The sequence below is a fragment of the Cynocephalus volans genome, chromosome 8 (assembly GCF_027409185.1).
Source record: "Cynocephalus volans isolate mCynVol1 chromosome 8, mCynVol1.pri, whole genome shotgun sequence".
Taxonomy (NCBI): domain Eukaryota; kingdom Metazoa; phylum Chordata; class Mammalia; order Dermoptera; family Cynocephalidae; genus Cynocephalus; species Cynocephalus volans.
In genome coordinates, this window is record NC_084467.1 from 119,369,642 (window position 1) to 119,397,232 (window position 27,591).

The 27,591-nt window shown below is 42.4% G+C and overlaps 2 protein-coding genes and 1 pseudogene across 4 annotated transcripts; 2 read left to right on the top strand and 1 right to left on the bottom strand.

Moving 5' to 3' along the window:
- Positions 1 to 255: 255 nt before the first annotated feature.
- FCRLB (Fc receptor like B) lies at positions 256 to 4,554 on the top strand. 3 transcript variants are annotated; one of them, XM_063106666.1, is made up of 6 exons: positions 256 to 286; positions 562 to 582; positions 928 to 1,182; positions 2,654 to 2,920; positions 3,605 to 3,895; positions 4,139 to 4,554. In XM_063106666.1, the coding sequence occupies exons 1-6, from the start codon at positions 256 to 258 to the stop codon at positions 4,552 to 4,554; spliced, it is 1,281 nt and encodes a 426-aa protein (XP_062962736.1). The 3 variants fall into 3 exon arrangements, with proteins under 3 accessions (XP_062962736.1, XP_062962737.1, XP_062962738.1); XM_063106667.1 differs by having other exon boundaries at positions 3,750 to 3,895; positions 4,139 to 4,375; XM_063106668.1 differs by lacking the exon at positions 562 to 582 and having other exon boundaries at positions 3,750 to 3,895; positions 4,139 to 4,375.
- A 16,121-nt stretch (positions 4,555 to 20,675) lies between these two features.
- On the top strand, positions 20,676 to 26,876 carry DUSP12 (dual specificity phosphatase 12). The gene is made up of 6 exons (XM_063106253.1): positions 20,676 to 21,005; positions 21,996 to 22,109; positions 22,198 to 22,316; positions 22,716 to 22,812; positions 23,172 to 23,358; positions 26,311 to 26,876. Exons 1-6 carry the CDS (start codon positions 20,689 to 20,691, stop codon positions 26,470 to 26,472), a joined length of 996 nt encoding a protein of 331 aa, XP_062962323.1. The 5' UTR covers positions 20,676 to 20,688; the 3' UTR covers positions 26,473 to 26,876.
- Positions 23,447 to 24,010, bottom strand: LOC134383284 (large ribosomal subunit protein uL15-like; annotated as a pseudogene).
- Positions 26,877 to 27,591: the final 715 nt, after the last annotated feature.

The following is a 27,591-nucleotide window of genomic DNA, read 5'->3' on the forward strand; positions in this document are numbered from 1 at the left end:
CAGGAGTCAGGGCTGGACTGAGCTGTGAGGCAGCTTTGGAGGTAGTAGATGGGGCTTGGGATACCTGAGGATTGACACATACTCATCCTGTCTCCCACTTTCTCCAGTCCACTGTCTTCAGAAGCTAGGAATGGGTGGGAGAAGCAGCAATATCTCCTAGTACTCATGGTCAGCACTGGCCACCTTTTTTCTCTCTGTCCCCATCCCATGCCAGCACTTCTCTGTCCTTCCACAGCTGCTGCAGGCAGATCCATCATGTGGGCACTGGCAGCCCTTCTGCTCCTGGGTGAGTCCTCAATGAGCAGCGGCAGAAGGACTTTGGGTGGTGGAGACTAGGGCAGGTGGGGCAGGGCGGGGGGGGGGGTGGATATTCAATCCTCAGATTCCTCGTGTTCATTATCTACTTTTGGAGAGGTGAAGAGGAGGGGGCTTTTTCAGAGCTGAGAAAACTAGGGGCAAAAAAAGAAAAACAGGCTTTGAGGCCATTCCGTCTTTCCTATGGGTCGAGTCCCTTTCTTTCCTGTCATCTCCAACATTCTCCTCCTCCTTTTTGTTTTGCAGCTGCAAGCAATGGGAAAGCTGGTGAGTCTTACACATCCCTCTCCCCAGTTTCCTACAACTTTCACTTCAACCCACCTAAGTGAGCTGCTCAGGCAGACTCGCCACTTCTTGGCTGTCCTGGGATAATCTCTTCCCACTCCTCCTCAATCCCTGTGACTAAATTTCCTGTAGGCACTAGGGTGCTGACTGATGGACTGATAGTTTGCAGCCCACTGAAGGTGGTCTCTCCTCCTGCACATATGGGGCTAGTGCATGGGCTGGATTCTGGAAGCTGGGGTTTTCTAAGATTTCCCAACCTCATACTGCATCTTTGGGCACTTCACCTTAATTCTCTCTTTCACAATGTCCCATCCCACACACCCCCAGCTACTCTGGAGAAGCCCATATTGTCGCTACACCCACCTTGGACCACAATCTTCAAGGGGGAGCGGGTAACCTTGCGGTGTGATGGATACCACCCTCTGCTCCTGGAGCTCCGGCCCATCAGCACTCTTTGGTATTTGGGCCACCTACTCCTGCCTTCCCACAAGAAGAGCATTGAAGTGCAGACACCAGGGGTATATCGATGCCAGACCCGGGGAGCACCTGTCAGTGACCCCATCCACCTCTCTGTATCCAATGGTGAGTGGTCTGAGCATGGGGGAAGGGGCAGCATGTGTCTCCTCTGATACTGGCCCTCCTGTGGGAGAGGACACTGGGCAGGATACAAGAGCCACACCGGGGCCTATCCTGAGTCTCTGGAGTAGGCAAGGTCCTGCATGGCACTATGTGAGAGATGCAGTAAGGCTCGCTTGGCCCCAGTTTCCTTTTACTCTCCTGCCACAGTGTGAGACAAATAAACATTTCTGTTTGTTTCTGAGACCAGCTCAGGAGAGCAGAGGCTCTGAGGACCTGGGATACTAGACAGAGAACTTTGGGGGGTCGGCAGAAAAGGGCAGAGCAAAGCAGGAAATGTGAGTGCTGCTGGGCAGGCTGAGCACAGCTGGAGGGACTACTCTTGATTGAACAGTGTGAGGCTTCTCTGTGCTTCCACGTTCACATCTTTGGCTGTTGTGAGGACTAAAAATGAGTTAGGACATGTTGTTAAAGGAAAAAAGCAGCAATTGAACAGAACACTGAATCAAAATTTTATTACAAACGTGTACACCTGTGTACATAGGAGTCAACTGAGAAACTGACTCTCAGGAGATACTTGGGAAGAGAAAAGTAATAATTGGTTCATTTAGGCACAGGATTGGCTACTTCGGCAGGAATATTATGTAACCTTAGGCTGGTAGGCCACAATCTGTATTCAGAATTCAAAGCACATCACCCAATGTTCAGATGAGCACTTTACACACACTTCATACTCATACTCTGGTTTCCTGTTTGGAGATTGTTAATAAGAGCAATAATATACTGACTACGATAGACAGCGGTTACTGCTTACAGGTGAGAATAGCATGGATTGCGGCTATTACTTGCAGAATTCTTTCTCAGTGGTACCTAAAATGGCATCTAGTATGAGCTGGGGCTGCGTAAGTGGTAGCTATGATGATGATTAGGATTGGATAAATACAGTGTGCTGTGGGTGATACCTAAGTCTGTCCTGGGGTGTCAGGGAAGTTGGAGGAGATAAGGTCTAAGCCTACAAGAAAATAGCAAAGGCCTTGGGCTCGGAGCAGAGCCAATTCTCTCAGCAATTCAGTGTGGTTGGAACTTAGCCTGCGTTAGGAGTGGAAAGTGTGTAGGGCAAAGAAGAAATGGGACAGGGGAGGATACTGATATGGTGCTGGAGAGGTAAGCAGGGGCCAGGTCAAGAAGGCCCCGATGCCATCCTAAGGAGTTTAAACTTGATTCTGAAGGACGATACTCTTTGAGGCTGGAACCAAGACCCCCTAGTACCTGATGAAAGACTGGCCTTCCTCTTCCCTCCCCACTCACCTCTTCATGCATCCTGCACTATGAGGCCCCTGGGTAGCAAACACCAGGGAAGCCCTGCCCAGTCAGGAAAGGGGGAGGGAGTGGGGGGGGCGAAGCAGGGAGGCTGAGAATGGGAGACCTCCAGGGCTGGACTTTCTGTGGAGTCAAGCGTGTCTGTGGTGTGTCGCAGACTGGCTGATCCTGCAAGTACCGTATGCTGCGGTGTTCGAGGGCGAGCCGCTGGTCATGCGCTGCCGCGGCTGGTACGACAAGGTCGTCTACAAGCTTCACTACTACCACGACGGCCAGGCGGTGCGATACTTCCACTCCAGCGCCAACTACACGGTGTTGCAGGCGCGCGCCAGCGACAGCGGCGGCTACCAGTGCTCGGGTACCATGCGCATCCCGGTGGAGAGCGCGCCCATGTTCTCAGCCAAAGTGGCCGTCACCGTGCAAGGTGGGGAAGGCCTGGAGCCCGGGAGGGAAGCAAACACACACTAGGAAATTCTAGGACAGGAACCAGGCGGGGAAAGGAGGGGCGGACGTTCAAGTAGCTGCCCCTGGCGGACTTCTCTGCTAGACCCCGGACGCTTTCTGCTGTCCTCGGTAGTGAAGGAGCGCTTGACCTGCAACCTCAGTGGGGGCGGGTGTCCCTCCCCTTCACACTCCCTGGCCTCTTACTCCGGCTGGGGACCGCATAAAAGGGAATGTTCTGGGCACAGCCCCAGCCAGAGAGGCGGCGGCAGTGATGGGGGCGCCGTGGGACTGGGACGAAAGAACGGCTCCGAGCGTCCCGCTCGGTCGCAGTCGCCCCCCTTCTGGGCTGGAGAACCCGAGCTGGACGTCCGTCGGGATGTGACATGAAGCGTCTTGCCTGGTCCCGCCTGGCTTCAAGCTGTCTCCGTTCCTCGTGGACCCGGCCCCCTTGCCCCACCCTTCAGAGGGCTTTCCTCCCTCCCTTCCTCCACGTGTACACACAGCCTCCTCCCCGCTCTCTCGGTCTTCGGGTGGGCGAGGAGCGCTTGCGGGACGAGAAGGAGCGGTCGCGGGGCCGTAGACAGGCCGGCCCTGGCTGCTCCCTCACCCACGCCTCGCGCAGTCCCAATACGCGTCCTCGGCCTCCGGGCCGCCCTCTCCGCAGAGCTGTTCCAGGCGCCGGTGCTGAGAGTGATGGGCCCAGGGGAGACCCGCGGCGCCGGCCACCGCGGGGTGGTCCTGCGCTGCGAGACGCGCCTGCACCAGCAGAAGAGCGACACGCCGCTGCAATTCGCTTTCTACAAGTACAGTCGCCCGGTGCGCCGCTTCGACTGGGGCGCCGAGTACACGGTCCCAGAGCGCGAGGTCGAGGAGCTCGAATCGTACTGGTGCGAGGCGGCCACCGCCACCCGCAGCGTGCGGAAACGCAGCCCGTGGCTGCAGCTCCCGGGGCGGGGTGAGTGACCGCACGCCCTCCTGGGACGCCCACGGCCGCCAGCAGCCCGGCTTTCGCCTCTCGGCTCCCACGAGTCTCCCCCGCCCCGCCTTTCCCATCCAGCCACCCCTCCAGCCGGTCCCCTCCTCCGCACCCCTATTCCGGTCCCCTCACTCTCCTCTGCCGCTCCCCCGTGCCTCCGCCCACCCCCTCTCCAGGGGGGACGATTTCAGCCGCGCATCACTCGGTGTGTGGCGTTCACAGGCTCTCCCCTGGATCTGGCGTCCACCACCGCCCTGGCCCCACAGGCCGCAGCCTCGGCGCCCGGGAATAAGCCGCTTTCCTTCAGAAAACCCCCGGTATCCAGATCGGTCCCATCGGTCACCTCCGTCCCCAACACCACCTCAGCGGGGCTGCAGTTGCCTGCAGGCAACGCCCGCACTGCTGGCCCACCCGTCTGCGCTGCGCCGACACCCTTGGAACAATCGGTTGGAGCCCTGAAGCCCGACCTGGACCTTCTGCTCCGAGAAATGCAGCTGCTCAAAGGCCTTCTGAGCCGGGTGGTCCTGGAATTAAAGGACCCACAGGCCCTCCCGGAATACAGGGGAACCCCCGAGACCCCCACTTCGCACTTGGCTGTGAGCTCGGGAAACCCAGAGACCAGTGCTGTGGGGAGCTGAGCACTGGGCTCTCCAGGCTCATCCCTCCCTGGTCTCCTGCCTCCGCTCACCTTTCAAAGCCATCTGTTTGCACCCTTTGTTTGCTGTGGTTTTTAAAGTGCCCTTAAAGTGCGGTGGTTGATGATTTCGACCACGCACGCAGTTTGTGACCACAGGTGTTCTCTTCCTTCTTCTCACAGGATTCAATAAGGAAGTAGAAACCTGCTATTGACTACTTTGTGGTGCACGTTTGGAAGTGAATCTAGTCATCCTCAGCTCTTCATGTAAGCCTAGCTGTGCATATCTCAGCACAGGCAGTTTTTTGGAAGTTTAAGTTCACTGAGATAAGTGAGCACTTTAGAACATTTTAGGGTCAAGTTGTAGTTATTCACAATGAATTTATTCTCTGTTAATATTAAAAAGACTTTCAGTCCTGTTACTGATGAGTTTACATCATCAAAGCCTGAGAGGGAAAGCATTTGTGTGGGTCTCCCGTTCCTGGATTAAACAGAGTTCTGTTAGACTCACCCAGATGCACCTCTGCTCCAATGTAGCTGCACAGACTGATGGGCTCTGGTAGAAGTAGGCAGGCCATAAAAACCTTAGTAATAAATTAAACAAGTGGTACTATTTGCATCCAGAAATCTCTTCAAGGAAAGTTTACAACTGTTATAGTCTGTTTCTGTTGTTTATAACAATACACAGACTTGGGTAATTAGTAAGAAAAAAGCCTTAATGCTTACAGTTTCTGAGAGTGGAAGTCCGAAGTCCATGGAACACATCTGATGGCGGTCTTGGTGGTGGTCACAGTGACCAGGGGGCTTGAGGCAAGAAGCTAGAAAGAGATGAGTGGGAGAAGGAAAAACTGGTCATTCGCAAGTGGGACAAACCGGTTCCCTGAGCAGGCACGCACATGCGCAGAAGCGGAGACAAAATTCCAGACAGGCCCCCACCCCCACCCCCGCCTGGTGCCATTCGGTTAGACGAATGAGTTCCCACCAGCTAGGGCGCCAATCTCTTTAACCAATACCACAGAGATTACATTCAGGGCTCAACCAATGACCAAATGGCATGAATCCAGCTAAAAGGACTTAAAACCCCAGGAATGTAACCATCTAAGCTCTTGAGCACTCTTTCTTGCTCAAACCCCACTCCATTTTCTCCGGAGTGTACTTTTCCTTTGCTAAGTAAAACTGTTTTTACTTTTAGTTTCTGGCGTGTTTCATCCAATTCTTTGTTCCAGACACCAAGAACCTGGATCTAGCCAGCGGGACCTGGAATTTTCCGGTAACAGTCTCACATGGCGAGATGGCAGATGCAGAGGAGAAAGAGAAACTAATCTCATTCACTCTCTTTTTAAAGCCCTCCAAGCCACGCCCACAACCAACATTTTTAATTATTCATTACAGCACGGTCCTGAAATCTAGTCACCTTTTCAAGGCTCCACCTTTCAATTACCTTAAAAGGATTTCCCACCCTCTTAACAGTCACAGTGGGGATTAAACTTGGGGGGAACATTCAACCCAAGGCAATGAGAAATCCTCAAAATTTCTGAATTCTCAGTTTTAGCAGCTTTTTTTCTTCCCGAAGAGCCATTCCAACACTAACACACTTAGAGACACACATGCACAGATTCATATCCCATACAGCATGGTGACTTTACTGTCACCTGAAAGAAGAAAAGTGAGAGGCCATTTCAATTGCAATTTCAGGGGTGTGCTCCTGAAATTTTCATGGATCCTTCATGTAACTACTGGAGCCATTGGTTCTCTGCAGGGCTGGTGTGACTTGTCCTCAGAAGGTCTCATTCTCATTGGGCCCATACCCTTCTTCAGTTAAGTTTCACTATTAAGACTTAGAGCTGATAACAATTATACCCTCCCATCCTTTACTTCTACTTGATAGATATTCAGGCACAACCTCATTTTCCTTTTCTTTTTGAGTGATTAACCAGAATAACATCAACATTCTTCATCATATTATTACAAAGTCACAAATTGTATAGGGAGGCAGGCAGGCACACACATAAATTACAATGCAATGTGTTAAGTGCTCTATGAAACACTACAGGAATAAATAGAAGGATGCTGAATCTTGAAGGAAGAGCAAAAATTCACCAAGCGGAGATGTGAGAAAAATTGAGGGGTAGGGCAAGTAGGCTGAAGATGTAAAGGCATGGAAACATAAAAGGCTCTAGTGTGTTTGTGGAGCTGCAAATAATTGGGAGTGGTTGGAGAATTATGCGTGTTTATGTGTGTGGGGTGAGGAGGGTGTATTTAAGGGGGGAGGTGGCAGAGATGAATATGGGGAAGTAGGAAGGGATCGAAACATGAAAGACCTGTTAAGAAGTACTTTAGCCTATTGGATATTTAGGATGGATATTTGGAAGCATTCCTGATATGAGAGCATCAATAAGTCTTCCTGGAGGAGTTTCTAATTTGCAATTAGAAAAGAAGAATCAAATAAAATGATCTCAGTGGACCCTTGCCTAACCCTGAGAAACTATGTCCAGGTCCCTGTAATTCAGTACTGGGGTCCTGATCTACAAGGGTCTTTGTGGCTCTGATTTCCAACTTTCTAATGCAAGCTAATCTCACTTCTCGGAACTCTCCTCCTAGGCGGCCTTCTCTGGCTAAGTACACTCTATTTCAGTGCCCAGGCTCTTCCCCCTTCTGAGTTTGTTCCCCTGAGGTTTCTGACATCCCTGATATAAAAAGGAAATGACTAGCATTGGTGCCGAGAGGCTTAGTAATCAAAGAACCTCAGGTCATTAAAAAAACAGTTGATCATTTTTTTAAGAGTGCAAAAAAAGTGAAATAACCACTTAAAATAGAGCTAGTGTGGCAGTATCTCCTTCATTCACACCTTGTTAGCAGCCACAACATCTTTGTTCCTGTCTTGCCACCTACCCCCACTTAGAACTAGGGATGTGGGGGGTGGGGAAGAACAGAAACTTTTTGGTGAGAATGAAAATCATTCATGACTCAAATTTCCTATTGGGGGTAGCAGAATCAACTTTATGCCCTGTAGATGCTACTGTCTTTGGGCCCCCCAGCTCTCATAGGGGAGAGCAGGATCAAGATAATCCCCTACAATATCTGTTAATGATCTCCCAGGAAGACATGCACTAAGAAAATATCAGCTTCATCCTCATCCAGCTTCATGTTGATGTTCCAACATGGATTTAGGGAAACAGAAGGCTAGCTAGCCCAGGCTGCCCAAGGGGAATCTCAGAGTTCATTCCCAAGCAGGAGGAATAGCAGTAAAATGCTGGAGAAACATGGGGAGGAAGCTGCTTCTCTCTGGTCCTCTAATCAGTTCTGTGTCTCAGACTCAGGCCTCAAACCCTAAACCTGCTGTTGTCCATATCAGATACCAGACAAGGAACCCAAATGTCCTCTAGCAGAGAGCAGAAAGGATCCTGTCAAATTCCATTTGGATCTCAGCCTTACTCTTTCATTTAGTCGCAGTTTCTTATCTTGACTTTATTCTATGGAAAGGGAGAACTCTTTGGGTTCTATACTTATGACTTTTTTCCTAAGAGATCAAATCCATTCTTCTAGGTTAAAGTTTAATCTCCCAATCACACCATATAGAACCCATTCATGATACACTGCAGCCACACTGACCAATTGCTCGTTCCCCCACGCTACCTTCTTTCATGCCTCCATGCCTTTGCTTATCCTTTTGCCTCAATCTTTATCAGCGGGCTGTACAGGCCTTATGAGCCCAAGCTTCCACATCCGCGAAATGAGGCAAGTAATAGTAACATTACAGCAGGAGACAAACAAACAGACCCTTTCACTCTTAGAGATTTTAAAATAGGGATGCTAAGGTGCTTAGAAGCACAGAGGAGGGGCACTAAGCCCAACACAGGAGTCCAGAAATCGCTTCCTGGAGAGATGACATCTACCAGTCCCTATTAATGGACTACTAGGTTGTTTCTAAACTTGCTCCTTTAAATTATGGTACAGTAAATACCTTTACACCTATATCTTTAGGTACATATCTGAGTTTATCTGTAGGATAAACTCCTAGAAGTAGAGTTTCTGGACCAAAGGATGTGTCTTTTATTTTAAAAAATATTGCCAAATTATCCCTCAAAGAGATTGTACAAATTTGCACTCCCACTAATTATGCGTGTAAGAGCTTCTTCTCCTACCTTGGTCAAGAGAGTGCACCATCATATTTTTTTTATTTCTTAATTAAACTCACGAAAACTTCTTGATTCTTTATCCACTGTTGTGTGCCCTTACTTGAATCCTATCAAGAAAACATTATTATCCTTGTGTCATGCAGCAGTTCAGCAATACAGTCTCCCCCAGAGTCAGTGGCCCTATTTGTAATGCTAATCCAACCATCTTCTGAATTGCTTGCTACCTGGTCTGCAGTTAACTCAGAGAAATGCATTCCTGACTGTACTTATATTTAATACCTATTTTCTACCCATTAGAGCTTTTATTCCAAGGCAGATCATCATAAGTCTTTCACCAAATTTCCAACATGTACTACAGTTAGCCCATATTGATTTAGTTTGTTCCCTGGTCACTACACCTGCAACGATAATTGATTTCAATGTTTAACATCCAATTCATAGTAAGAAGACTTACATAAATGTACATCCCTGATACAGCTAACATCTGAGACTAAAGAATTGGTATAATACACTTCAGTCTTTTTCAGTTCAAAGAAGCCAATTCCATTGCAGTGATGTGGGAGATGACCATTTTCTTATCACTTAATAGTAAATATTCCCCTAGTGTATCATGGTAAGTCATAGCCAAGCTAATTAGCTTTGGACCTAGAGGGGGCAGAGTAGAGAGGTTAAGAATCCTGGCTCAGGAGTCAATAGACTTGGGTTCAAATGTTGCTTATATTACTTACTAGCTAGGTATGTTGTCTCTGAACTTCTGTTTTCTCATCTGTAAAACAGAATAATAACAATATCTGGTTTACAGAATGCTAGAAGGAGATTATATAAGTAAAACAACTGATACATGAGAAGCAGTAGATTTTTATTATGACTGTAATTCACTGAATCCAAAAAGATTGTAGGGTGAACCATTAAGAAAAGCACCAAGAAAGGAAAATCATGGCCAAGTAACCACACAATGTCTTTTAGACTTACTTAGAAATAGACTTTTTAAGGTCATAAATCATTCTAACATATGCATAAAAAGAGAAACAAATAAAAGTGAGATAAGTTGGGCAAGGTATTCCTAAAACTTTTTAACACGCAAAATCTGATTTTTCTGAATCACTTTTTGGTCTTTTTTTTTTTTTTTTTTTTTTTTTTTTTTTGGCAGCTGTCCAGTTCTGGGATCCCAACCCTCTACCTTGGTGTTAGCAACACTATGCTCTAACCAACTGAGCTAACTGGCCACCCTGAATCACTTTTTTGACTCCAATTTATCAGTGTCCATGTTGTCCCATATCTGTATTGTCTTCTTTTCTATGAAGAACATCGGAAGTACAGCGTTTCTTAAAAGAAGCCATAAAAAATTTATCAGCCATTGTTGCCAGACTTTTAGGCTGGTTTTACCATTATCTGGAGCTAGCTTACTTTTGACTTCCACTTGAGGAATGTTGCTAAACATGTCTAATTCACCACCCACCCCACCTTTCCCACAACCAACAGTTGTTTCACTATTGTCTCCAGAAATTCCTTCCAAGCAGCTCACACCCATTTTGTAAATTTTGATGCTGGCACTTTAATGTTCATGATTATATAAGCAATAAAAACTGACAAGACAGCAATTATAAAGATGCATCATGATTTCAGAGATGTTAAAACAGTTAAAAAGTGTTTAAGAATTAAATAAAATACAAAATGCACCCTGAGCTCCAGGAAAGCAAATTTCAAAATTTCTAGGGAAAAAAAGTTATGTGTAGTCTTACTGTGGCCAGAGATTAGAGATAGACATCTTTCAAAATGAATGGGAAATCCTTGAAAATCTGAAGGGAACTTAAATGCTGTTTAGTACAACAAAGAAACCATTTCTTGAGATGTTTCCATATGGCCACACAGCCATGCTTGACTTTTTGTGAGTATGTGACCCTCATTACCTTTCAAGGACAGCCCAGTCTGTCTTTAGACAGCTCTGGAAATTAGAAAGTTCTTCCTTATATATAATGAGCAAAATGAGTTTGTTGTAACTTCTACTCACTGTACCCCCTAGGGTTCCTGTATTAGTCCATTTCTGTTACTTATAACAAAATACATGGAATAGGGTGATTTATAAAAAAAAGGAAATTTATTGCTTATAGTTTCTGAGGCTGGGTGGTCCAAAGTTCAGGGAACACATTTGGTGAAGGCCTTTGTGGTGACAACAGTGATGGCAGGGTATCACATTGCAAATGGCAGAGCAGAGAAAGAGCAAGAGAGAGAAAGACAGATTCTCCTCTCTCTTCTTTTAAAGCCCGCAGAACCATGCCCCTGACCACCATTATTAATCCATTCACTACTGCACGGTCCTACAATCTAATCACCTCTTCAAGGCTCCACCTTTCAATTACCATCATCCCACTCTCTTAACAGTCACAATGGTAAACAAGTTTCTAATACATAAAACTTAGGGGACACAATTCAAGTTTCAGTGAGTTTTGGGGAGGACATAATTCAATCCACTACAGTTACACAGAACAAATTTAATTCCTGGTTCTCTTGACAGCCCTCCTGATATTTAAAGACACTGCTTAGCTTAGTTAAAGATACACTCTTTTTTTAACTGTTTCAAATGCTTAGGCTTTCTTAAAGATACTCTTTTTTTAACTGTTTCTTTTTTTTTTTTTTTCCCAGCGTTTTTAACTCTTCCTAATTTTGAATTTTTCTCCATTTTGGCTTTTCTGAGCACATCACTAGCTGCTCTATATTTGGTTTAAAATGTGTGACGCACAAGAGACAGCAATTCCTCAGATGGGTGTGTCCAGGGAGAATAAGGCAGGAAGGCAGGATTCTATTTTTACTTTTTAAAATTAAGCAATTGCACTTGTGACAGGATGTCAAGAGTGATATTTCAAGATAAAATAGACGTGAAATTGTGAAGCTGGATCATCATATGCACAATTTACATAGGAAATGGTTGAGGATCTGTTCCTTGACTTTTGGACTCTGAAATCATATCAAGGAGATAAAATGGGGACAAGATATGGAGAGGAGAGAGGATCTGTGAAGGGACGGCTTTACCATGATTCTCCCTCATAGTGGGGGAGGGGTGTGAGAAGCTTACTACCTTCTTCTCGAGCCTGGTGAGGGAGAAGCCCACGGAGTCACCCAGAGAGGTCTGAAATGTGTTCTATGCAATTAGGAGATACTGTACAGAGAACTGGGCCTAAACCCACTGAATAAATTTTAAGTGGATTATGAAAGATAAAAAAGCTGCATTTTGATCATGCCATGAATTATGCTTTTGACATACAAGTCATCCACTTTAATTTTTTAAAGATAGCATTATTAATGAATATAGTCTTTATTTGAAGAAAGTCATACTGTAGAGACAAATGTTCAAATCTACTTCCAGTTGTCACCCCTCCACCACTTCCTATGTAAACACTGTTTAACAATTTGGTGTGCACTCTTCCAGGCCTTTTATAAAAAAGAGGTTTCTAAGTATATTATTATATTGATCAGGATTCAGTTTCAGAGAACAGAATCCACTTGAGCTGGATTGAGTAGGAAGGAACTTATTACATAGTACTTATTAGCTTTCAGAAGAGTTGGGAGGGATGAAGAAACAGACTCTAGTTTGAGTTTTCTGCAAAGGCTCCCAATATCAGTCCACCACGGGACTAGCTGCCTCTCCCATGATCAGGAAATTGTCAGTCTAGGATCACACAGCCACTGTCATGGATTGGGAAACAGCCACAGTGAGAAAGATGCTGCTGTTGCTGGGACTAGGACCATACCCAGTCTGCTATGGTCCAGGAAATAGATGCACAGGGCCCTGCCTATAGCACACCTAGATGCTCGAGCATACCTCTTTGCTCCCAAACTTATATTTATGCAGTTCATCTTGGGGATCAAAATGCAGAACCTTTTTGTAAATCTCTTTTGAATTATGCCTTTGTTAATTTAATAAGAAAATTTTGGATCCCAATGCAGTTCCAAATTGCAACACATGCAAATTTGGTTCACATATCTTTGTGCCCTAATCCAAATCACTTAAAAAAAAAAAAAAAAAAAAAGAAGAAGTTGAATATAAGAAGAGAAATGTGGGTGCGGCTGTATCTCACTAGAAATCTATTGCTTGATTGCCCTTTATCCATGTCACATCCTTTCAGTACAATTCTTTAACCAGTTACCAACCGACTTAATTGTTCTAATATCCAGGCCATAATTCTCTCCCTCGTCCACAAGGAGATCTGTCCACAAGCCTAGGGAAGTTCACAGTGTGTGAGTGTTCCACTAATTTGCCTGTCTAGTCACCCTGTCAAAAAAAGAACAGGCTATCAGGGCAAGACCATTCTTGGTAAGCTCATGCTGGCACCTAGTGGACACTGCTTTTCATGAGCATTTACAAGCAGTCATCTGCTCTAGAATATCATTTTCAATTGGAGGCAACTTTACTGGTTTGATAGCCTGAAGGTATAGAAGCAGGTGGGGCTTATCCATTTAGTACGCCTGTGGCCCCAGTAAGGGATTTTGAGATCCTTTGTGAAAGGGCTGTGAAAACATGAAACCTGTGATGGAGGGACATGTAGGGCCCCTTCCCTTCACCGGGGCTACAACTCTGTGTGGCCATTGTAAGGGCTGATGTGGCCGCTGTGCTTGAACACATGTTCCAGGATAGCTTGTGAAGTCTCAAAATAAATCTTCCTTTTTGCATAGATATTTCAGGCATATTTAATAAAACAATCTCAAGTGTCTTAGCCCTTTTTTCTCTGTGCCTATGCCTCATTGCTCTCTATCTTCCTACTGCCCTCCCCAGTCCCTTACCCCTCATTTCTTTCACCTGTGGAAAAGACCCAACTGAAATGCCACCTTCTCTGAGAATTGTTCCATGCTTCCCCAAAGCATTTTGTTTGTACTATCAATTTAATACATGGCTTGGGTGTCTGGACCTCTTTCTGTATAGTGGAAACTTGAAGCTAAGGTCCTCATCTTACTTTGTGCTGTATAACCAGCACTGAGCAAGAACTAATAAACTGAGATAAAATTAAGGGGTTTCTTTGAGTGATTTTTTTAAAAAAATTAGTTGCTTTGGGACCATATAACAGTTTTTTTTCTCTCTCTCTCTCTCTCTCTCTCTCTCTGTTCATTTGGGCAGGTTCCAAATCCTGCTGACTTGAATGTTTGTAAATGGCCCATCTCTATTTTCAATTCTCCATGGCTAGGGATCAGGGCAACTAAATCATTGGTAGGAAGTGAGTCAGATGGAGTGGGCAAAGAAATAATTCTTGGAATAGGTGAGATAGTGAATATGAGCCAAACTTAAGAGAAAGAAGGGAGATTTATTGGTGGTAAGGAGGGGGCAAGGAAATGGAATTTTGAAGAATCTGGAAATAATCTATGAACTGACCAAAAGTTTATAGACTTTCTAATTTTTATAGTTTAAAATCCTTTGGGGAATATTAGAACAGGCATTATTAGCTTTGTTGTTTTGGGATGGGGGCACTGACGTTCACAGGGCATAACTGGTTTGGCCAAGGTTCAGCTAATACCTGACAGAACCAAAACCTAAGACTAGGACTTGCAAATGCAAATCAAGAGGTTGTTCCACTACAGGACACTGGACTAAGTTTAGGCAGCAAAGGATCTCCAGAGGTTGTGACAATGGGAAAGGGGACCTGTGGCCATTCCTTGCATTTTGTTTGAGGAAGAAAGGAGGGAGAGAGGTTGTACAAAATGCAACACAGCAAATCCCAATATAGAATAGGGAACATCTGTGGTCTCTCTTGTTCCACTCCTCTGACACTCCATATTTCTCCTTGAGCCAAAAAAGGAACTGACAGCATGATACAAATATTACCAACCAGTTCCTGCCCCAGCATTTCTCAGAAGGATGAGAAGTGATGAGTTTGCAAATGTTAGGGTGGGGGGTTGGGAGTAAGTCAGGGAGAGTTGTTTGGTCAGTTAACCAAGTTGTCCCTACACAATGAGGGTGCTTCAACTCCAGTCATCTCTGGTCCCAGGGTTCTGTGGAGCTGAAGTTATTTCCTCAGAACCTTGACAACAGGTGTGGCCCTCTAGGGAAGGAGGACACATCTCTATGAAGACAGTGACCTCTCAATTAGTAAGTGGTTGTGGCAGGGTAGATGATTAAGATCCATTTCCCTGATTTTCATGGCCTTTGAGCTCCTGGACTGGTTGCATGCGATGATTCACCTCTGTGCAACAGCTTCCTCACATCATCACTCCTGCTTCTCCTTTACCATAGCTCCAGCCTCTCCTGCTCTGCGTCCCCTCTGAACTACCTCTGGTGCAGTGGTTTAGCTTGGATTTTTTTTTCCCTACTAATAAGACACATTGATAAGTTAATTCTTATCACAACTCTGCAATGTAGCTATACTTATTTTGCAGATGAGGAAACTGAGACTTAGAGAAGTCAAATAATTTTCTAAGAGCACAGGATCACATATTGGTAAGTAGCAGGGCCAGATGCAGCTTGGGATTCGCATCTAGATTTTCTCTGGCTTCAGACTGTGCCCTTCAAAGACAGTGCCATATCTGAACTCATCACTTTCTAGGTATCTACCTTCTATAGAATTATGTTATCATTATCCATTCATATTTTTGTTCCACATTTTTATTTGGGGGCTTCAAGGTACATTTCATGTGTATCTTCATAACTGTCTCAGATCCTAAGTCCCATTAAGAACATAATTGTAAAAATTGACAAAACATTTACTAATAAGCCATTGGGTTCAGGAGGGCATGGCAGCACACCGGAAATAGAAAAAGGAACTTGTCTTAGGACCATGATGGGGAGGTGATGGGACAAAAGTGGAGAAATTTCCAGGCTCATTGCTCAGCAGAGATATGCACTTACAGTAAATATTTTTAAAGATGATAATTATAAATTATAAATTACCCTAGCAACCAAAAAATACTGAGAAACAACGAGTGAGAAAGCTGGTTGATATGTGCCATCATGGATTGAGTATGTCACACAAAAGGGGTACCTTCTCAAAATGCAGCCATCACATACTTGATGATCTCTTAGCAATTATTAGAAATTTTTACTTAATCAGTGTATTTCAAGATTGCAGCTTCTCTGGTTATAAACAGATAAATTGTGGCTGTGTGTGTGTGTGTGTGTGTGTGTAGGTACCAATACTAAGATAGAGAGCCTCTTCTTTCTTTGACAGGAAGCAACCCAGCTCCCTCTCTAAAGATAGCATTTCCTTTTTTGGGCCCAACATCCTTCTTTTCTTGCAAGCTAGCATATTCATTTTTCCCTATTTCAAGTGAAGCTCAGAAAAATACATCTTACAAAGGACAGATGGTGCCTCTTAGTGGCTAAGAGCCCAAGTATAGAAGCTGCTAAATTCACTTCAGCCTCAGTAATTGAGGCATTTTTATTCACCAGGTTACAGATACCTACTGAGCCAGGCTCTGTGGGAATTCAATTAACAACCCAGAAGTGTCTCCTACTCCCATTCTTGAAGGAGCTTACAGTAATTCTAGGGAGTTGAGGAAGGAAAGCTCACTTCCAACAGAAAAATAACAAAGCTAATTATTAGAATGCCATAATAAAATGTCACTAGGTGACATTACAGTGAAAGGACACAGATTAAAATCAGCAAAGGCAAAAGGCACATGGGTGAAGTCCAAGAGAACCCAGGTGCAATCTTCCAGGTATCTTCTCCCTGAAGAGTCATATAGGGATGTACTTAATTCTCCCAGCAATGATGTGGGAGAACATGTGTGAAGGATTGCCAAAAAGGAAGCTTCCCTGAGCCCTGGTGTCCAGGGTTTTTATTGGGACCTGTTACATGGGCATGCATCACCTGCATGACTGACCCTAATTACTCAGTGTCCCGCCTCCCAGTGGTCAAACTGATAAAGGAGTTGGTCAAGGTGGCCCTCCTGAAAACAGGTCTTTCTTTGGAATGTGAAGGGCTTGAGTAACCAGTGCCTGCAGAGTTAACCCTTAACTGCACAGATGCTTTTATATTTCTGATCTGAACACTGACTAGGCCTTCAGCTGCCAGTTCCCACCAGTTAGCTTTTACATATATTATCCACAGAGAATTTCCTCAAACTGGCTATTCTTTCCAAACCACTATCCTCACTCTCAGCGTGTAAACTAGATTTTTCTTTCACCCAGAAAACTGAAACTATCAGAAGAGAATACCTTTAACTTCTTGCCACCAAACCATTGTGCCTCCCTGCATCCCCACCCATTCTTTCCTCCTTTCCTCTGATTACCATTGAAAAGGTAAATCTTACCCCACCCCCCAATTCATTCAAGGACTCCTTTTCTCCTCTATCTTTAACTTCTCCCTCTTTTCTGGTATTTCCTTGACCCTTTAACAAAGCTCGTTTTTTGTATTAGTCTGTTTTCTGTCACATAACAGAATACCTGAAACTCAGTAATTTACAAAGAAATTAAATTTATTTCTTACAGTTTTGGAGGCTGGGAAATCCCTGGTCTGGGGGTGCATCTGGTGAGGGCCTTCTTCTGGGAGTGCACTCTCTACAGGGTCCCATGGTGAACCAGGGCATCACATGGAAAGAGAATGGCAGGAGCCAGCCAGCTGACCTTCTCACTTGCTCTCCTTATAAAGCCATCAGAACCATGCCCCTGATAACTCATTACTCCATGAATGAATTAGTCCATTCACAAGGGCAGTCCTCATGATCCATTCACCTCTCAAAGGCCCTACTTTTCAAATACAGTAATTGGACTTCCCACCCTCTTAACACTTAACAATGGGGATCAAGTTTCCAATACATGAACTTTTGGGGGAAACATTCGACCCATAGCATCTTTCCTATTTTTAAAACAAAACAAAACAACAACAACAAAACACCTCCCTTAATTTCACATTTCCCTTTGGCTATGGCCTCATCTTTCTTTTCTTCTTGAAAGACTAGTCCACACTCACTGCCTCCATTTTTTTGCTTCCTACCTCCTCCTTGCCCTGTGCAATCAGGCTTCCTTTCCCCAACCCCACTCTCAAGAACCTCATTGAAATTACTCTTAATAAGGATGCTAAGACATCTTGATTATTAAATCCAATGTGGCTTTCAGTCCTCACTTTACCTGACCGCTTCGTGGTATGACACATCCTTCGGTTCTGAGATATCAATTTTTCTTATTATCTCTTTGGCTATGACTCAGTTTCCTTTGTGGTTTCCTCTTACTTACCTGTCCCTTAAATCTTATTTTTCTCTAGCAATCTCACAATTCTTTTGGTATCTTTTCTTATATTCTTATCCAAGACAATCTCATCAACCCTAATCTACTCATAAAATGATGATTGGATCTCTTTTCTGAGTGTCATACCCCAGTATCCAACCAGCCGATGGTCACCTTTACTTGGGAGTCTACATGTCCCAATGGATTTCCTTTTCTCCAAACTGACCTGCTTCCCTTATTCCCTGTCTTGGTGAATGAAGCCAGCAACCACTTAATCACCCAGACCAGAAACAAAGTTATCTTTGGTTTCTCCCTATTTCATCTCCCATATCCATTTGGTCTCAACCCCTTCTCTCTTCTGCCTTCCTAATAGCATTTCAATACATTCCCTTCCTCTCTGTTCCCTCTGCCAGAGAACCCTAGGCCCCTGTCATGCCTTGACTCAATTATCGTCCCAATCTCTTAACTGGACTCTGCTTTTAGAATTGCCCTCCCCAACCTATTCCCCACACTGTGGTCAGGGGTCAGTTTTCTAAAATGCAAATCAAATTGTGTTATTCTGCTGCTTAAACTTCTTTAGTAGTTTGCATAGTCTTTAAGAAAAAGTTAAAACTTCTTAGCAAGGCATATGTTGCCCTCGTGATCTGGCCATGGCTATCTTCCCAGTGTCCTATAGACAACTGTGAATACCATCTCCTTTTTCCTTCCTTCCTCAACAACACATTTACACTTTGATGGGACTTTCTGGCCTTTGTACCCTTGTAGATGTTGGTGCTTCTGAAAAGAACTTCTTTCCTTCTTTCTTCACCTCCCTCCTTTTTGCCTGACAATTTCACGCTCATCCTTCAAGACGGGGATCAAACATCACCTCCTTTGGGAAGCCTTCCCTGATTACCATCCTTCCATTAGGGTTGGATGACCCCCATGTGCTCCCTTAATATCTTGCCTTTTTCTTTATTATAATACTAATTAGGCTATTTACTTATCTATCACTCAGCTTTTCTCTAAGTTCCTTGAGAGAAAGACTCTTATTTATGTTCATATTCTCAGCATCTAATGTTGTGCCTGACACACAGTAGATGTTTTCAAAATTTTAAAGTGAGAAAGATTGGGTTGATTAAACCAGGGGCTCAAAAGACTGTTAATGTGACTACTCAGACAAAAACACTAGTGAACCTTTCAGGTAAAGCCTTTGGGATGGGGAGGAAATGGGGTTGAGAGGAAAGTGCTGTTAACAAAAAGAGGGCCATAGGATCTGCTAAGAGAAGGCGGAGACTTAATTTTCCAGAGAGAAGGAAAAAATAAAGGGAAAAAAAGGCAATCTGCAGATCAGGAAACACAGGCTCCAGCTGGACCAAAGTCAAGTATTCCACCTGGGGAAGAGGAGGAAGCTAGTATTTATGCCTCTTAGGATCAGGTTTACATTCGTATTCAGTGAACCTAGAGAAATGCTATGAATATTTATGGAGAAGGCTACACACACACACAGTGTATGAACATATCACAAAAGTGTGTTATTGTGCAGGCTCCATAGACTGGCCTGGCTGGTTTTGATGTGGCCCCTTTTATCGGAGAAGAATGTCCTCAGAGTCTGGTTCTTGTCTAACTGGAGTCATAATGCCTTCAAGGATGAGATGGACAGGGTCGATGACTGGTGCCAGGTGGACTTGGTCAATGTAGAATTCCCAGCTATAGCTGATATGGCCTTATCTTTTGAGAGTTGCCTTTGCTTAGTTACAGAAAAGAAAACTTCATAACAGTTGATAAGATTCATACTCGCAGTCTGAGAAATATGTGTTTGCCCTTTCCCTTGCTGTGGTCATTTGGTTTTGTTAAACAATTTGAATGTCTCTTTTAACCACAGCGAGTCCATTTTGTCTGTCCTTTCGGGTACAATGCTCAACAGTACACAATGTCCCTTCTGGCACTCTTTTCTATCCCATTTCAAACATTCACAAAGACGGATTAATTACCAACATTAGCCCAGATTCTGTGGGAGATACAAAGATGAAAAAGCAAAGTCCTTACCCTCAAGGAGTTCACAGCCTGTGCTGGAGGTATGGGGACATACCGCTCTTCTTCTATTCCGACAGGCTGCCCACTTCAAGGGGCTATGTTCCCAGTCAGAAGCATCTGCTCCTTCCTCCATTTGACTTGGGTGAGGCTCAAGTGTCTCTGCCCTGGGTCCTCAAGGAAACTCTTTGAAAATTATAAAGTTACATTTGAGAAAGAGAAAAGCAGACCCTGGCATCCAGGAGTACCATGAACTAGGTTTTCCTTGATGTTTCTATAGCCAGACAGCTGTAGTAACATACGGCCATGTCTTGAGATACAAAAGCATGGGGTTAATATCTTCAAAATATACAGAACATTAAACATCAACAAAAAAATAAATTTTAAAAATTGAGCAAAAAAAAAAAAAAGGAAACAATTGTTAAGAGGAGAAATACAAAATGGCTTTATAAGCATTAAAAAATGTTTTACTTCAAATGCATGCAATGATGACGCTGATTCAGTTGGTGGGACCATCATTTCAAATCTGAGTTCAGCTGATCTGTTTCCCCTTTCCTGAAAGTCTCGACACTAAAAGCCTGAGAAACCTTGTATTTGGGGAGGTTTATTCTCTGTCACCAAGTTGTGGAGGCGGGGTGCCGGGGGGCGGGATGAAAAGGCCGCACTGAATGGGACTTAGCTCCACCTCAGGTGCCGTAACAGCACATTCCTGCGGTCGACGTGGTCCTCCGAGGGAGCTGCTGAGCCGCTGAGGCCGGCGGGTCCCGGGGGAAGGATATTCTAGCCGGTCACCCACTCGATGGTAGGGCCAGCAGCATCCAGGCCTCTGGGCGCCGCCATGTTGGAGGCTCAAGGCCCGAGCTCCAGCGGGGCTAACTCCGCCTGGCAGATGCTGGAAGTGCGGCCGGGGCTATACCTAGGTGGAGTCGCGGCTGTCGCGGAGCCGGACCAGCTGAGGGAAGCAGGCATCACGGCTGTGCTGACGGTGGACTCGGAAGAGCCCGGCTTCAAGGCAGGGGCTGGGGTCGAGGGTCTCCGGAGCCTCTTCGTGCCAGCGCTGGACAAACCCGAGACCGATCTGCTCAGCCATCTGGACCGGTGCGTGGCCTTCATCGGCCAGACCTGCACCGAGGGCCGTGCGGTGTTGGTGCACTGGTGAGTGGCCAGGTCGACGCAGCTAAGTGCCCCGCCTCGCTTCCAGTCTGCCCCGCATCCCTTTCCTCCGTGGACCCCAGGAGAGGACAAGAAGGTGGTCATAGCAGGAGAACCTCCTCCTACTCCCTCCCTTAGGAGGTGTCTGTCCGAGAGAGAGGAGGGGGCTGGAGGCGTGCCCCGATGGCGTGCATAATTTCATCCTGTTTTGGTTGGTTCATTCTACAGCAAGCGAGTGGGGGGGGGGGGTGTCATCAGATATGATAGTCTCGACACCCTAAAGAGTTTATTTTACATCTCTGTAGAAGTCAGACGTGCATCCCGATGATTGTATGGAATGTGAGGGGTATACTAAAAGAGATTAACAAATGTTAAAGTTATTCAAATTTTAGAATGAAGAGCAGATTATTTTAAATGTTCTTCTTTGGGATGGGAAGGGGATGGTCGATGAAGGGGAAAATTGGTCAGGATCTAAAGGATCCCTGGCCGTTGCCTAGGGGAGAGATGGGATAGGTTACAGTAAAGGCAAAAAGAAAATCTTGGTGAGTATTTGGGAATCCTTAAGTAGTCCTGTTTGGGTGGATTGGAGTGTGATAACAATAGTTTTAATTTATTGAGCATGTACTGTGTTCCAGTGCTTGTTCAAAATATTTACATTAAGGACAGAAGGTAGTGATAAAATCCAAATAAGTCTGGAACCAGATTTCCAGGACCCTGAATATGAAGAGCAAAGGAGTTTGGATTTGTTCCAAAGCCATTACAAAATTTTTTTAAATTAGCGTAATTATTTTTGAGTAGGTAATACATTCATATGGTTCGGAATTCAAAAGAAATAATTCTTTTGTGCATTAGTAGTATTTCAGAGGCAGTGGATTTGAGTAGGAATAGAAATGAAGTAAATCTGAACTTTGCCATTAATAGGAAGCTGGGTTTTGTTTTGTTTTGTTTTAATTGTTGCTATTTGCTATTTTATTTTGAAGGTCTCTTTTTCAGTCATGCAGGAGTCAGTCGAAGTGTTGCTATAGTGACTGCTTTTTTGATGAAGACTGACCAACTTACTTTTGAACAAGCCTATGAAAACGTCCAGGCTATCAAACCAGAGGCTAAGTGAGTTCTTTATTGTAGTAATAATTCTGCTTTTGTGATTTGGTTTTATTTAAAGAAAAATAAACTACATATTTCTTTGTCATTACAGGATGAATGAGGGGTTTGAGTGGCAACTGAAATTATACCAGGCAATGGGATATGAAGTGGATACCTCTAGTGCAATTTATAAGCAATATCGTTTACAAAAGGTTACAGAGAAGTATCCAGGTAAGTAATAATAATTGCTTGTACATATTGGACTCTTTTTAGATATCTTTCTCTGACACTGAAGGCATTATCTCACTTTACCAGCAATCTTGTGAGGCAGGTACTATTGTTTCCTCTTGAGTCTGTGGTTTAGCCAGAAATAATTTATTTAAAGTCACATGGTTTGTAAATTGCTGGGCTAGGATCTGAACTCTGGCAGTGTGTGCCCAGAAGCAAGGGCTTAATCCTAGTTAAACCTCATCCTGGTTTCTCAACACTGGAGTTTGTTTTTGTTTCGTTTTGTTTTGTTTTAAATTTCTGAGTTTAGCACATGTTGCCTCAATTTGACATTAACTACATTATATTTGACAATGCAGCGTTGATTTTAACAAATGGATACGTATTAATTATATCATATAGAATTGCAGAATTTACCTCAAGAACTCTTTGCTGTTGACCCAACCACCATTTCACAGGGATTGAAAGATGAAGTTCTCTACAAATGTAGGAAGTGCAGGTAAAATATTTTGTATCCTCTGTAGATTTTATCTTGTCTCAGTAGCTGAGAAGTACTTACAATTTTATTTTCTTTTATCTCTGTAGGAATAATTTGTTTAATTGAATAATACAGAAATTTCTAATTTAAATCTGCTTTCAAAAAGAATATAAATTCTTTTTAAAAAATTATTTTTTTATTCTCTCCACACTAAACATAGGGAATATAAATTCTTAAAAGTCACCAGACTGTAGGGTTTACTGAAAATTTAAGTGGTATAATCAATGTTATATTTTGTCCTCTGAGGAATAACTGCACATTTTATTTATTTTTTTGTTCTTTTGGAAGTCATTAATGGTTTTGTTTGTTTGGGCTTGCAGGCGATCCTTATTTCGAAGTTCTAGTATTTTGGATCATAAGGAAGGAAGTGGGCCTATAGCCTTTGCCCATAAGAGAATGACAACACCTTTCATGCTTACCACAGGGAGTCAGGCTCAATGTACATCTTATTTCATTGAACCTGTACAGTGGATGGAATCCACTTTGTTGGGAGTGATGGACGGCCAGGTGAGAACACATTTTATCTTCTGCAGTTTCATTGTGTCACCTATATTTTGTTTCTTTTTGCCCTTTAAACCATATTTTAACTAGTGTTTTATTCCATCTTAACTCCTTTCTTTATTTCCTTTTTTTTTTTTTGAAAAGCATTTGTTAGCATTTAATAAAATTCCCTCCATGTCCTTGCCCACACCCTTATCAGCACCGCACTCTACCGAGTGAGCCACGGGCTGGCCTTTGCCCACACCCTTAATCTTCTCCTCAGCTCTAATCTGAAGAATTTGGCCTTCATAATGACAGGCACTTTTGGGAGCTTTCCCTTCCACAGAACTTTGTAGTAGTTCAGTTGCACCATGTCAGTGATGGGAACCACTCCAGTCTTGTTTTTGGCAGCATTTCCCCATGTCTGCTCACTGACCAAGGTCCACAGTTTATTAAAGTTTATAGTTGGGCAAAAGCTCTGGTTCCTCTTTAAGTAGTAATGCCTCATCCCAGCTTTCCCAAAGTAACCTGGGTGCTAGTTGTCAAAACTGATCCTGTGGTGATGCATGTCACCAGCATTACCCCAGCCTCCCAAGTGCTTCTGGTGCTTGCAGATGTGGCCGTGGCCATGGCTCACATGGCCCCACAGTTTCCAGGTCTTCCCCAGTCTGGATGGCATGCTGGTGGCCGAGACAAAAGAGTAACTCATTTCTTTCTGAAGATTATATCTTTCTAGTATAGATAAGACTATCAAAAATAAAGTATTTTTTAAAAACAAGCTGATCCACAATAGTGAAGCACTTTAGGTTGAGAGCCGCTGGTCTAAGTTAAATAAATTCCTTTTTAGGCTATTGTTTATATTTTTTCAAATATAAGACTAACATTGTTTATTTTTAAGCTAGTTTGAGTTTTGTAAAAAGTAGAGTAAATCAAAGATTTTTAAATTATGTTTAAAATTTCTTTTTCTTTTTCTCTGTTGGCTATGTCATGTATCTCTCTCTTCCTGTTTTTTCCTGATCTTTTTATTTAGTATGTTTGCTGTGTGAGATTTTTTTTTCATTCCCTGTTAAATAATGCAGCTCTTATGAACATCCCGTGATGGTCACATTTCTCCTTTAGGTTTATTTGGTATTAATCTGAAGTATTCTTATAATGTTAATAATGTCTTTACAAGTTTGTATGATTTGTATAAAAGTTTATATAATGGATATTTTATGAAACCTTTTCATTATATTACCTCGTGAAGAATGCAATAGTTTTATAAAATTGATAGAACAGATTTATTTGCATTTCATACAAGGATAGTTCAAAAACTTTGTGGAAAAGTGGAATTTAAATACAGTATGAATTATTCTATGGGTTTTTTGAAGAACCCTCGTACATGAGGAAACTTAGTTTACATTACTTAGTGCCTGTCTTGCCCAGAAAGTGGTACCTTATTTTCAAAACCATGTTTTCAGATGCTGCTGCTTTCTTAAAAACAGCTCTATTAAGGTATAATTCACATACCATACAATTCACCCATTTAAAGTGTACAATGGATTTTAGTATATTCACAGACTTTTCTGCAACCTCACCATTCTTGTCATCCCCAAAATAATGTACCCATTAGCAATTGCTTCCCATTCTTAATGGTATTATTTGTAGCACTTAGAGTTTTTAATTTTGATGAAATCCAATTTATCTATTTTTCTTTTTTGTGGCTTGTGCTTTTGGCTTGCTGCTTTTATTTAACCGGAAGACACAACACACAGACATGCACGTGATAAAGACATTTTTGTGAAAAATTCTAAATTACATTTGTGCATACTTTTTTGTATACATATTTGAATTTTTCTATAGAATATATACCTAGAAGTGGAATGCCTGTTTTAAAGACTGTACATTTTAAATATTAGTAATATTCCAGCTGACATTTAAAACGTCCATACAAATTTGCTTTTTACTAACAGTGAATGCGTGTACCCATTTCCCCATACCCTTGGTATGGTAGATACTATAAAACTGGTAAAGTTTTGTCAATCAATCAGTCTGCAGGGTGAAAAATGTTAACCCTAAAATATTTAATTTGAATTTTCATGACTATTACTGAAGACCATCATCTTTATTTATTTCCTAGCCATTTATAGTTTCTTTTTCTGTAAATTGTTTTCACATCCTTGGCCAATTTTTCTATGAGTTTTGTATTTTTCTTATTGATTTGTAGGAGTTATTTATATATTCCAGATGTTAATGCTTCATCTAGTATATTGAAAATATTTTCTCCAGTCTGTTGCTTATCTCAAATTTGTGGTATTTTTTTTTTGTCATATTAAAATTTAAGATATTTAAATAATCAAATCTGTTAGATTTTTCACTTAAAGTTTCTGAGTTTTATGTCCAGATTTTCTGTAGCTCTAAATTAAAAATAAAAATCCCTACCCTATACCATGCACAAATTAAAGAGCTAAACATAAATGATTCTATATCAGAAGAAAATGCTATTGACTTGTTTAAGCTTTATTGGATTTATCTCTTCTACTGGAATATCTGTTTGTTTGTTTTTTAATAGCCAGAAACCTGACTTATATGCTGTCAATATTAGTGATAGAACATAAGAATCCTAATATGCTTTTCAGTCCTTTAGCCAGAATGATTTTAGTTTGAAATCTTGAATTGCAAACTGATTTAAAAGCCATATATGTATGCCACAGTCATAAAACCTTCCTTAATTGAGATTCAAGCTTCATATTACCTTTCTCCCCTCAAGCTAGAATTCATCTGTTCCTCTTCTAAATTCCCTGAGTACAACATGCCTCGTATGCAATAAATGTAGACCATCTATACACTAAATTTTTAGTGCATCTTATCTGGCTGATTAGGTTATAAACTCCTTGAAGGTGGGAGCCATGTCTTACCTGTTTTTATATCTTGTGTTACCAAAGATAATTATTTGTTTGATATAAAAATGAATGAAGTAACATGTTTGATTTATTTCAGCTTCTTTGCCCAAAATGCAGTGCCAAGTTGGGTTCCTTCAATTGGTATGGTGAACAGTGCTCGTGTGGTAGATGGATAACACCTGCTTTTCAAATACATAAGAATAGAGTGGATGAAATGAAAGTGCTGCCAGTTTTGGGATCACAAACAAGAAAAATATGAACTTGTGCCATTTGATAGATTGAAAAGAAACTTGCTGATAGAATATGCTACCGTTGTTTATTATCATTCAAGGCAGATTGTCTGGTTTTTAGGCCATCAACATTTCATTTGAAATGTGAGAATATAAAATCACTTGATGTATCATGGAAACTATGCTTTGTTAGCTTATTACATGGTATAAGAATACAAGGCAGTCGAAGCTTTTTAATCATGTAAAATTTATTTTATTTAATATTAAAATCTTCTACAACCCTGATACTTTCTTTGTTTCATATATATTTTTTAAGTTCTCATTTTTTGGAATGTTAGTTATGTGATCTTAAGGCCTGGATGGACAAAAATTATGTACAAAAATTTGAAACTGTTATGTTTAGATAGGAATTCTTTTATTTCCAGAAATGTAAAGCAGATATCTGTTTGAACATATTTTGAAATTTATTTCTCTTTCTCTCTTTTAAGGAATATTAGTAAGCCTACATTATGTCTGTATTTTTTTGAAATAAAAAAGAAAGGTCATTAGTAAAACACTGGTTAAATGGTGGTTTTCCTATTACTGTTCAGGAATCCCAGTTATCTACAGTTTTAGATACGTGCGTTTGAGATACCTCTTGAAGTAATGTACACAAAGAAATGTATTAATGTTAGGTGTGTTTCTAATGATGAAGAAAACAAATTTGGAATTACTTATTTATCAGTTGCTTTTTTAGCCCAATATGTTTGAGTATTAGAAAAGGTAGTATGTCCAGATTAGCTTTTAACTGGATCTCTAGAAACTAGAATTTATTTACTCAAACTAGAATATATTTTACTCATTATTAATAGTTCGAATTGGATCTAATTAGATATTTGAACATTTAGGTGAAATCAGAATTAGCTAATAGAGAGAAATATACTCCGTATTCTTAAGACAGTTTGCATATTTACACATGAGTGTCTGTGTATAATAAACATCAAAATGGGAGTAATTTTAAAATGCAAAAAAAAGTGAATAATGATCCTTTTTTAAAATGCCTCTCTTAATTTTTAAAATATGTAGGAGTCTTATGGATTATTCTTGAGAAAAATCTCAGCATAGGACCTGAAGCCTTTGGCAACTTACATATAATAATTTTTTCTTAT